This window comes from Lissotriton helveticus, chromosome 3_1 (genome assembly GCF_964261635.1).
Source record: "Lissotriton helveticus chromosome 3_1, aLisHel1.1, whole genome shotgun sequence".
Classification (NCBI taxonomy): domain Eukaryota; kingdom Metazoa; phylum Chordata; class Amphibia; order Caudata; family Salamandridae; genus Lissotriton; species Lissotriton helveticus.
The window spans coordinates 368,407,686-368,420,565 of NC_136061.1; the positions used below are offsets into that span (position 1 = coordinate 368,407,686).

At 44.8% G+C, this 12,880-nt stretch overlaps 1 protein-coding gene across 4 annotated transcripts in view; it reads left to right on the plus strand.

The window, feature by feature from the left end:
* The window catches only part of FLOT2 (flotillin 2), a 309,213-nt gene that overhangs the window by 231,634 nt on the left and 64,699 nt on the right, over positions 1-12,880 (plus strand). For all 4 annotated transcript variants that reach the window (XM_078680086.1, XM_078680085.1, XM_078680088.1 and 1 more), the window contains exons 6-7: positions 4,507-4,620; positions 5,177-5,296. In XM_078680086.1, coding sequence (XP_078536212.1) covers positions 4,507-4,620; positions 5,177-5,296 — 234 coding nt within the window. The remainder of the gene's footprint in view (positions 1-4,506; positions 4,621-5,176; positions 5,297-12,880) is intronic.

Consider the following 12,880-nt stretch of genomic DNA (forward strand, 5'->3'; position numbering starts at 1 on the left):
AGAGGACAAGGAAGCCTATTTCTCTTATCTTAAAAAATATAACAAATGAATCAGACAAACCAAGACTGTTTCTTCTGTAACAAAATCTTGGTCTCTGAATAAGTCCAAGGACATTTTTTGCATAGTCTCTTGAATTGTCCGATGCCGACAGGGCGATTATCCCCATCCAACAGCACAGGATCCATTCAATACTCTCAATTCCTTCTTCGTTGAGAAGATTGGGACAATTAAGGTTAGCATTCCTGCCAGTCCTCCTCCTAACGTGACATTTATTGAAGATAGTAATCTACTCAAACTAGCTGTCAAATCGGGCTCCCCCAAGGACACTTGCCCCCCAACAATTTTAAAGGTCTTCTCTAACTTCCCTGACAGCCATTTCCCACCTCAACTATTTCCTTAACCAAGATATGGTACCCAGCACCTTCAAAGAGGCTATAGTGGTCCCGCTGCAAAACAAAATGGATCTTGAAGAACTATCGGCCAATCTCCTGGTTACCTTCTTGGCAAAAGTGCTGGAGGCTTATGTTGCCAGTCACCTCTGTTCCTTTTTAGAGGAATCTAATTTCCTTGACTCAACATCGGGCATGATTTCGGCCAGCTCATTCAACTGGAACAGTCCATCTCTCAGTTGTAGATGATATGCGGGAAGAAGCTGACAGAGGCATTACCCAGGCGTTGGCCCTTCTCAATCTGTTTGCGGCCTTTGACACGGTTACCCATGAGCTCTTGATGGGCCGTGTCAGGGCCGCAGGTCTTCAGAGCTTAGCCTGGGTTGTTTCCTTTTTGAAAGACTGTTAGAAATCTGTCCGGCTGTCCCTTTCAATTTCCCGCGGTCTGCTTAACCTGCAGAGTGCCTCAAGGATCTTCTTTGTCCCCACATCTTTTTAATCTATATATTCGTCTGCTGGTGCACTCTTTAAAAGAGATGTAAGCCAGAGTTGCACTTTGTGGCCGATCTGCAGCTGTTGTGTACTATTGACCAATCCCCGCAATCCATGGAAACCTTCCAAAATACTATTAAGGATATCTGAGACTGGATGAATAGTAATTAACTTAAACTCAACTCTGATCAGACAAATAGTTATTACACACAATAAGGCCCATCTGTGGATTTATTCTTTTTCCCCCCCCACGATGGAGCTCATCCTCCCACCCCCCCTTACACATACACACAACCTAAGAACTCAGTAAAGAGTCTTGGAGTCCTCATCGTTGAACCTATCCTTCAAATGCCATAGGGAGGCGTAACGTCCTCCTGTTTCATACAGCTGCAAAACATTAAGAAGATTGGCTAATATCTCACATTTGATGCCTTAGTTCAGGTCATTTTGGCTTTAGTCAATTCTAGATTAGATTATGCCAACTCCTTATATCTTGTCCTCCCAAAAGGCCTCAACCAAAGACTTTAAATTGGTTAAAAAAACAGGCTGCCAGGCTTATTTTTCAACAGCCTAGGCATTGCCATATTACCCCCTTGTTGAGAAAGCTTCACTGGCTTCCCGTGGAACAGCATTTTATTTTTAAAACGGGTTGTATCATTTTTAAATCTCTGCATGGCAAACGTCCTCCTTTTATATCATCAATAATAAAAAAAAATACTACACTCCCAGTCGCAACCTTAGGTCCACCCCGTCTCTGTGATGCGGGAATAACGGGCTCAGCACTAGCCTGGTTATCATCATATCTGGATAATAGACAACAGGCAGTAACACTACCACCTTTCCGCTCTGCCATACGCCAGGTGAACCAGGGTGTCCCCCAGGGGTCGGCGAGAAGTCCGATTCTCTTTAATCTGTACCTCCGGCCCCTGATGCAACTTATAAGGTCTTTCGGTATTCAAGTCATCAATTATGCCGATGATACCCAATTGATTTTTTCTTTTGAGGGTTCAGAGGCAGTGTCGAGGGACACTTTCCATCAGTGTATGTCGGCCACAGCAGAGTGGTTGCAAGCCAATTCACTCCAATTCAATGGCGCAAAGACGGAGATATTGCACTGCTCTTCAGACCGACTCCCTCGCCCATTGCCGGAAGACTTTTGGCCTATTTCCATTCCAGGCTCGGTGGAGGCGGCAGACTCGGCCCGCAATCTGGGAGTCATGTTTGAATCAAACCTGCAATTGGACGTCTCGGTGAACAGGACTGTTGGGACATGTATGGGTCTGCTCCGTGCTCTACGGAAGATACTGCCGCTTCTCCCGCGGGAAGCCAGAGTAGAAGTAGTGCGTAGTACCATTCTCAGTAGGTTAGACTACTGCAACGCACTACTTCTAGGAGCCCCAAAGGTCTTGATCCTTAAATTACAAAGGGTTCAAAATATGGCGGCTAAACTAGCCCTGTCCTTGCCTCGCTCGGCTTCTTCTGCCGGAGCTCTGGCAGTCTTACATTGGCTACCGGTCCAGCAGAGGATCTCCTATAAGGCTCTATGCCTGATTTTTGGAGCTCTGCATGGTCAAGGACCAATACCACTGCAAAACCTCTTTTCGTGGTATCAGGCTGCCAGACCTCTGAGATCCGCCTCAGCTTTCTTAGTGAAAATCCCAAGAGTAAACCGAGTGAGAATGGGCGGCCGCGCCTTCAGTTTTACGGCCGCCACAATGTGGAACACTCTACCTTTATCACTGAGGAGCAGACAAAATTTGATTTTATTTAAAAGGGACCTTAAAACCTATCTCTTCCCTAGAGCAGAATAAATTGTAGACCAGATGGTGGAACTGATCTCAGCGCCAGGATACCCGTTGGGTGACAGCTGCGCTTAATAAGCATTAAAATACATACATACATAAGATTCTCCTTATAACACTCTCATTTTAAAAGAAGAGATTGGGAGGTTCCAGATTTTCTGTTCTTGCTCCACTCATCTGGAACTCCCTTCCCCCTGAGTTGAGATCTACACCCAACTATATGCGATTCCGAATCTTTTGAAGACTTGGCTATTCAAACAAGCGTATGCCTAAGTTCATGCTTGCAGTGCTTTGCCTATGTTACCCAGCGCCAATAAACCTGACCGTTGATTGAGCACTATATAAAATTCTGTAACATAACATCTTTCATGCTGTAGGTGAAGACTGAGGACTCCATAGTTCTCAGTTCGATTCTCTTTTGGTGTAAAACACTAGTTAATCTTATGCTACAGTTTGATATTATTTTAGGAAAGCTTCTAAGTCATCTGTGATAAAGGTGATCTTGAATGTCGCAATGCTTCTTAATTGTGCCATGCACCCCTTTTAATACTGGCACAAATCCGGACCCCATCTACCCTCACTGACTGAAGGCATTACCTGGTGAGTGGCCCTATGGTTTGAAAATGCCTGTGGGGGATAAAACGGCACCAAGATGCCCATCCTGCCTCCCCGTTCACACTTGTTAATACTTTGGCACACCCAGGGCACAAGTCCTAAAAAAAGAAGTGGGGGGACGCTGACGTCACGACAGGAAGTGACGTCACGAAAGGTGGCTTGCACTCAGTTGTAGTTTAGTTATCGAGCTCCCGGTAAAAGTTGTGGGGGGACGCCGTCCACCCGCGTGGTACCCCCACTCGAGCCCTGGGCACACCATTACGCAACAGTTGGTCTTTAAATAAAAACATTCAGTGAGGCAGTTCTTGCCATCGACCGGTGCAGCCATTGCTATGGATCTGAAGTACTTCCAAAGGCACACACATGCACCAGTGTTTGCTGGGGTTGGGGTATGTAACCGGCTTAGCATGGCATAGGAGTTGGGCTGAAATGGACGCAGGAAGGATTTTAATGACACAAAAGGTTAAGGGTTAATGACTTAAAAGACAACATCCAGAGGATGGTTCCACTTTCGGCGTATAACGGGAACATAGACCTAAAGCTCAGGGAATGGGGGGAAGCATGATACTAACATTTACAGATTGGAAAATGCATGCTTTTTCATATGAATACAACGAGCAAAACTCCACAGGAATTTGGGGTTTTTCAGGGTCGGTTATATATCCTCATTCGCTTTTTTGGTGGTAATTACTTCTAAATAGCACTTGTATTTCGATCTATAGAGTTAAAGATTTCACAAGAAATAGTAAACAAAAGCTGTGGCAAAATAGACCTTTTTCTCAACTTGCGAGTCAATGGCTGATCTTTTTACAAAGAAATGCAGGAAATGAGCGTAATATTTCTGTTCTCTTTAGTGTATCTTGCCATTGCATTATTTAAGTGGTAAGAGAGAGGGTGGATAGGTCCATGTTAACAGCCTCTGGAAGAGTTGCAAATCCAGGGGTGTGAGTTGAAGAACTTACAACCTTCTTGGACAGAAATTAACAGATAAGGGCTAGCTAGAAAGCAAGTGTTCGTTTAATGAAATAACATTCATAAAATAAAACTGAAAATTCTCTAAAGCAAGCTCTTAGCATTTCATAGCGGCCCCTTTGAGCGATTCACCAGGTGCATGCTGGAAAAGCCTTATTTAGATTAGCCTATTTTGTGTAATATGGTGGGAGCAGAGTCGATACTCCGTGATTTAAAGAACTCTATTTTTGTTTTAGGATGTTTATGATAAAGTGGAGTATTTGAGTTCTTTGGGCAAAACCCAGACAGCTGTTGTGCAAAGAGATGCTGACATCGGAGTGGCTGAAGCAGAGAGAGATGCAGGTATCCGGGTAAGTTCCACCCACCATCCGATCAAATACTCCAGAGTGGAAATATTACTTTCCGCTGTGATACTAATTTCGAATAGCTAACTTTGGTTGCATACCATTGACACCCTGATGTCTTTCTAGTCTCAAGAGAAATTAAAGGACTGTAATATTAGTACATTCTAAATTAAGTTTGCATCTTTTTATTGTTAATAATTGTAATGGTCCTCAAATAGTAAGTCATGACAAGTGAGAAGTATGTTTTACTGCTGTGGTCTAATGTAAGCTGATAGCAATGAGTTACTCTGAATCTAGATAACAGAAAATGCCTTATGTTTTTAACAAGACAGTTTTACTAATTTCTTACTGTTTTTAATTCACAAGTCACTTGGCAAATTCCCCATTGTACAATGAAGTTTGATTAGGTTTACCTTGGTAAAGCCTTCCATATTATTTTATGATCTGTCCTGAAAAGTAACCCTCACCTGAACCCCTTCCGCCCAAGTTGGTTTTTATGCAGGTCTACATTGGAAGGATTTATTGATCTGTACTCAGTCTCCCCTTGATTTTATCCTTCCAGGAGGCAGAGTGTAAGAAGGAAATGCTGGATGTAAAATACCTCGCTGACACTAAAATGGCTGATTCCAAGAGAGCCTTTGAACTTCAGAAAGCAGCTTTCAGCCAGGAAGTGAACACAAAGGTAATTGCCCATGTTTTACTGAGAATCAGACCACCAATTGTAAAGACTTGGCAGATATAGCTTTATGGAAATTTCCAGAAATCGTGGTTGTGTTAAATTAAGTAAGAAAATGTGTTGCTATGGATTTTAGAAAGCACTTTTAGAGCTTTACTAGGCACTCACAAATAACGCACACAAGCACACTATTCATAACACACTTTTACGAAATAGTTACAACACACACAACAGTTATGGCCTGCTCTAACAATAACTTTTCTTTTTGATCCACTTGAACAGACATTCATGTCTTTCCACTCCGTCTTAAAATTCCTCATCAAATCACCTCTATACAGCTTAAAGACAACTATTCAGTTTGTATGGTTTGTCTGTCGGGCATCATAGTGGAGTTTCCAATGTATTAAAAATATACTGGCATAGAGAGAAAATGTAGCATGGGGCCAGCTTGGAAGATCTTTTTGAAAATGCTAGGCCTCTTTCGCAATCCTGTTTTAAGGCGTCTGAACCCATCAAAAGGGGAAGAGATATTGCATATCTACTGTGCGCTTGCTATGTGACACCCATGAGTTTGACGTGAAGCCCACCGCGTACCGGCACTGATTTGACCGCCAACGCTTGTCTTCAGGAAGTTCGCTGAAGGCTTTTATTGATGAGGGATCACTTCCTGTTGAGGATTTTTTCACGGCATACATCATCATATGCTTCATCAACGAGAGCACACTCAATGTTACATTCCCCAAAAAAGACAGAAAGGCTTCAAATGCCCAGATTGATCACACGGTCTTTCAAAACCTAAAGATGGGGTTTCTCGAGCCTGGTTTTGCTCCTGGGCATGAACTAACTTACAGACCTCTTGTAACTGATGCTGAACACAACTCTAGAGAAATTCCATCTAAGCCCAGACATTAGTTTAGAAGTCCATACTTCAGGGTGAAGATCCCCTAAAAGTCGGACTACTGGATAGTCATAATTCCACACAGGCCTCATAGGGATTCCCCTCCTCAGAGGTGCCACAGTGCATGTGCACTTCTCTCTATCCTTGAATGGTTCTGTGCATTATCACTGTACTAAAGGGCCTCCCTTCCTTTACTAAAGTGTTGACCAGAGTTTCTGACAAGCTCCAAAATGATAAATGCTCCTGGGCAGGAAACATTCCTTATTTTTGGGACCCACAGTCCTGCCATCCACCCTGTATGCTTGTATAATTGATTCCCACACTTTTTAGGTTAAAATGGAAATCTTGTTTGTACTGCTGAACCCTTCAATCAGATTAAGCTACTGGAAGATCTCAGAAGTGGCGAATGGGCTTGTGCCTGGTTCTTGTTTGCTTCTGTCTGACGTACCCCAGCACTTGCTTGTTGCTGCTCTTCGATGTTTGTGGTATTTCGTACTCACTGTTCTTCATCTGAACCTCTGGGCTACTGGTTTATGTGACTGGCAGGAGGCAGTCAGCATACCTGTAGCAGGTTGTGGGTTACAAAATGTGATTGAGGTCTGGCGGGCCCAGTGTGTTTTTCAGACAATTGCGGCTGGTGGCTCTCTGTTCATCTCTGCTGTTGCAGCCAGTCTTTTTTGGGGTCAACAGCAACCACTGATGGAGCCCTGGGAGTGGTTGCCCTTACAGCCTCCTTTGTGCTACCTGAGGATCATGGTGCAAATCCTTGGAAAATTCCACATTGGTGGACTGCCAGCACAGCATACAACTGCAAGTCACCTGCTGTTCTTCCCATACTCCACAATGCCCATTAGAACCTACTGGTGCTCATTGAAGCCTGCAAACCAGACAATAGGTGAAGAAAACATGCAAGGAAATACACACCTCACTTTAAGCCTTTACCAGCTCATAAATATGTTACCTTGCCTGAAATGTAACCTAATTTAATATGATTTAACTCACATTATCTAAGATATCTCAATTGTATCGGGAAAAAACATTCATCTAAGGCAACCCTATTTTCTAGCAAACTTTAAAACTACATTTATTTAAAATTGCTGAAGGGCATTTAGGAAGCATTGTGGAAGGGACTAAAGACTTCCAGTGCTATAACCAACCACCAGCTTTCGTCAAGGCTAGAAGCACTCGCCTACTGGAACAGTACTGGGTTGAAGTGTTGAGTTGGGCTTTTTCATCCCAAATAAATGTTAACCTGGTCCCAAACAGAATCTTTGAAATTCTTGCCAAAGATGGTAACAGAGAAGGACACCTACCACTCATCTGCAATGACTCCAGAAATCACTGGTAAGACTAGAATGCATCAGCCTGGTCCCAGTTCTACCTCAACCGAGGATGTAGATGATTCTCAACTGACCTAGCCAGTTTCACTGGCCATAAGCACAATCTCTGTCTTTAGTTTTTTCAAACACATTTCTGTTCAAATGGAAAAGCAAACTAGCAATTTAAAGTATTAAAAAATAGAAAACATATGGGAGGCACACTTATAACCCTACAAGATATCCTTATATTTGCCTCAGCTCAGTTGATCAACATTCTAAAACACAACTTTGCCTTATTGAGGATGGAAGATATCCTAGAAGAGATTAGATTCCTCTTTATCTAGATTAGTGCATGCTGTGATGAATTACAGGTCTTCAACCTCCTCACACCGATCTCCCTTGAAAGGTTAACACATGCTGGAAAGCACAACTGCAGAAAATACATTATTTTCACCTCCAGCCGAGCCATCACTAATAATTGTGGGCTCAGTAGGAGCCACCATATCATAACACAGTAAGTTGTTATAGCATTAGCCTTTTGTCAATTTCAAAAGAGCAGGAATAAATTGAACCTATTCATTCATCTGGCAGATTTAACCAGTCCAGAGAACAAGACTGCAATGAAGGGTCCAGACGCATTTGTTCCTTACTACAGCAACAAGTGAATGCTCAGGCTCAGAAAGCTGAAGAAATTAGGCAACCTACAAAGGGACCATAAAGGAATTCATGATGGAACCCTCAAACCTAAGCAGCAACTCTATCCTCGCTTTACTTGTATCCAAACAAGGACATGGAAGCAGTAGAGGATGTAAATGCTGGAAATGTTATCCAGTTTTAAAGGCAAGCAGCAATATGTCATCCATTTTACAAACACATCACTACAAAATATAATTGTTTCAAGTATTTCTTCAGCTAGTAACTTAGGAACTAGCAATGAGGAATTCATGAAGCCTATAAGACCTCAGAACTCGAACAGTAAACTCTTGTCTAAACCAGAGTCCTTAGGAGCTTTTAGGATCAAGTCTTTTTATTGACAAATACTTAGGAAGGTCACATACACAGCAAGTCACCTCCAACCCCTTTCGGGCCGGCCTCTAGATTCAGATGCATGTTAAAAGGCAGAGCGTGATTCATTAAAGTGGTAATCACAAGCTAAGGAGAGAATACACAGCTTGTCACCTACAACCCAGATTGGACCGTCAGCGTATGGGAGGCAGAAGGTGAAGGTCATCCAAGTGCAATAAAAGTGCATGAGTTATCATAAACTGCTGAGAATAACCACGACCATGGCACTGATTAGCTGAGTGTTTTGTAGGCTTTGCATCCAAACGAGAAAAGCAAAGTGAAACAGGTGTAAAGTAACATATAGAATTGAACAAGAACCCCCTCTCCCCTTCCCACTCGGCTATTCAAAGTGTGTAGGATTGCTAGGAAGATTGCCATTCGTCAGGGACAATGTGATTATGGTGCCTTAACTTCTCCCTGTTCATGCGGTAATAGCTTAAGAATACGCAAGTACGCATGACAGGTTAATTCCCTGAACTCTTTGGACAGGATAGTGATAAATGGGGACTATATTTTCGCATATGTTGTGGGGTCAGCATTGGCGGCCCTCGAGAGTCTTTTCATACCCAGCAATGACCATAGCTGATGAAGCCATTGCCTATGGTACAGAAGTTTGTCTGAGTCCCAGTTTTCCAGGAGTAGCCTGTGTGCAGCATTAAGGGCCATAGCTATCTGTTGCCCACTAATGGACCAGAGCGGTTAAGTGAGAGCATTAGGGAGCCCCAGTAGTATGTAGGCTGGAAATCGGGGGAGCTCTGTTTTAAAAGCGCGGTCTACATCATTCAAAATGAACTCCCAGAATCTTGTGAGCTTGGGGCAATTCCACAGGAGGTGTATTAGTGTCCCAGGGATGCCACAGCCTCCCCAGCACTGACCATCACAAAGCGCATTCCATTTCTGAATGCTCGCCATGGTATAGTACCAATATCAGCTAATAATATGGGCTGATTCAGTGTGTCCTGTGTTATATACCTTGTTGTGATCCCTATACAAAAAGCCTCCCATTCTTTGTCGGAGAGGCTGTGCCGAATTTCTGCCTCCCAGCGAAGTTGGCCCGGGGTCCTATGAGTGGGAGGCGCTTTCATTATGTAGCGGTAGATATCTGAGGTAAGTTTCTTGTCATCTGTTTTGAGGAACTGCCATTTCCCGAAGGGAGGTCATAGGTCTGCTTGCTTTACGGCACGTTTCTGGGCTGAGCAGCCAATGGGTGAGTTGGGTGTGGGTGAACCTGTCATGTTCCGATAAAGAGTATTGTAATTTAAGTTGGTCAAAAGGGATGGGACCGTTGTGATCGAAGAGACAACCAACCCTCTTACAGCCACCCGCCAGCCACCGTTTAGCGACGCCCGGTGATAAACCGGGAGGATGCTCCGGGTTTGCAAATAATGGGGTAATTGGAGAAGTGAATGACGAGAGCCCAACAGTGTTCAACACCCTGTCCCAGATTTTAATGTAGGGCTAGTGATCGGGGATGAGTAGAGACCCCAGGATCTATGAGCCTGGGGGAGCCAAGCCTCTCCAGATGTGTGAGCCCGCCACTGTTTGGTCCATAAAGACCCAATGCTTTTCCATCATTCGGTTATTCCACTCTATCAAATATCTCAATTGGGCAGCTTGGTAGTACCGCAAAGGAACCACCAGACCCCCTTCCTGCTTAATGTGTTGCATCAGTTGTTTCTGTAGACTGGGATTGATTCGTCCCTCCCAGATGAAGCAATCAATTTCTTGTTGAAGCTGGTGCAGCTCCCCGGGAGGGGGAGAGAGAGGAAGTGTCTGGAAAATGAAAAGGGCCCTGGGTAGAATTGTCCGTCTTCACTCCAGCTATCCTTCGTAGCCAAGATAAAGAAAGGCGCAGCCACCGGTCCAGAGATTTACGGATTGCGGTCCTAAGTAGAGTAATTGGCGTGCGTGGTTTTAGCGAGGCTCCGGGCCAGTACTATTCCTAGGTGTGAGAGATCGGCCTCCACCCATTGAAAATCATACCGTGCGCATAGAGCTTGCTCAGCAGGTTTATTTTGAAGCCTGACACAGCCTCAAACGCATCCAGCTCTGGGATGATAGCAGGGAATGAGGAGAGGGGCCGGACGACAGAAAATATAATGTTGTCTGTGTAGAGGCTAATCAGTTGTCGAACAGCTTCAAACTTTATGCCCACTGTGCTGGGGTCATCTCTCAGCCTCTGAGCGAAGGGTTCCATATATAGAGCGAAGAGGAGCGGGAAAAGCGGGCAACCCTGCCATGTGCCTCGCTCCACTCTGAACCTACTAGAGATAACTCCATTAACCCGAACAGTTGCACTGGGCTAAGAGTTGCAAACGTATAGGGCCAATTCACTCTATCGAATGCTGTCTCCGCGTCTATAGCCAGTAAAAGGGCTTCTTCCCAGGAGCGCTGGACTTTGTCGATAAGGTAACACACACGCTTGGTGTTGTCCCCACACTGGCGCGAGGGAATAAATCCAGCCTGATCATGGTCAACCAGGCCAGGCATCAGGATTGAGGCAGTGAGCCAGGATGCTGGTAAACCGTTTCGCATCCACATTGAGCAAGGATATCGGGCGATAGGAGCTGCACTGCTGGGGATCCTTCACGGGTTTCAGGATTACCGAGATCAAAGCTTGCAGCATAGATTCAGTCAGCGCTCTGGTCTCCGCGAAGGAATTATAAAGGCGGGTTAAAAGGGAGGCTAATTTGGGAGAGAACGTCTTATAAAAAATAATGCTGGATCAGTCTTGGCCCGGCGATTTCATGGGTTTCAGCCTTGCGATCGCAGAGATCACCTCTTCTATTCTGATGGGCTGATCAAGGGTCTCTGATTCTAGAGGTGGAAGCGGGGTGATCGCAGCAGACTGAACATAGAGCTGTGGGTCAGAGGTTGCTACATGGTTTCCCTTGTACAGATTAGCGTAAAACACCTGGAATTCAGACTCAATGGCTGAGGCATCAGATGTCGTCGGGCCTAACCGAGTGTGAATAGCTTTGACTGCATTTACGTGTTGTTTGCTATGTAGGCAATGGGCTAACATCCGGCCTCCTTTGTCCCTGCATGGAATTTGTGTTTGAGGCGGAGCATAGCATATTCGGCTCTATCGAGATCGCGGCGCTTGAGCTGAAGTCGTTCCTGTTCCAGCTTGTACCATATTCTGGGAGCTCCAGTGCGCTTATGAATGGACTCAAGTTATAATACCAATTTACCCAGCTTCTCCCTGTTATCTTTCATGGTCTTGTTGTCATGTGCCTCTTTAACTATAAGAGTTCCTCTGGCAACCAAATTGAGGGCTTCCCAGACTGAAGAAAGAGGAACCTCACCTGAATACTTAACTTCTAAGTAGTCATTGATCGTTTGTCTGATTGCGGACACCAGGGGAATGTAACAGTGTTTCACACAGGCGTCGAGGTGGTCGTTGAGAGGGGGAGGGGGGTGGGGGGAGTTGGGAGTGTAATTGCTGCGTGGTCAGATAGGTAGCGGGGCTCAATGGAAGAGGCCATAATTTGTTCCCATGCCGAAGGAGAGGGTAGGAAATGATAAAGCGGGCATAGGTTTTGTGTGCTGCGGAATAGAACGTGTAGTCCCGTTCATCAGGGTGCCTTAGGCACCATGCGTAGCCCGCAGCCAGCTAGCCAGGTCAGTCCCTCTGGGGACGTCTACCATGCCTGTTCTGTCCATTGTCTGGAATGGTCCCGCCCCCGTCCATGACTAAGTTAAAGTCTCCACCCACAAAGATAGCCTGATCTAAGTCCCTCTATAATAAAGTTCGCCTGGCATTTGTTGGGGGTGTAGAGTGAATCTATCGTGAAGTGAAGTGTACCTATTTGCACCCGTATGGCCAGTAAGCGACCCTTAATCTCAAAACAGGTACCTAAGATTATCCCCTGGAAGCGACTGGAGAAAAGAACTGCTACCCCCCTCTTTCCCCTCCTCTATGACCAAAACTGTGTGGGAATCTCGTAGTATGCATTCTATGGGTGTCTTGTGCTAACAAATGCGTTTCCTGAAGCAAACAAATATCCCCTTGCGAGTGGGAAAAAAGAAAGTATTGTAGATCTTTTAGTGGGATTGTTAAGGCCTTTTACATTAAGTCAAAGTAGTTTGACCTCCATAGTACAAATGGGAGTGAGAACTAGACGAGCGTAAGTGGGAGGCCCAAGATGTTAGCTGTGCCGTATATGAGAGCCAGATATGGGTCAAGCGACGTATCTGGATATCACTGCGACCGCACCCTGCATAAGTGGTCAGTCTGAAGGGAAGCTTTTTAACAATACCTCAAACCCTCAACAAGAAGCAAAAAACGAAAGTAAACAAGTAGTC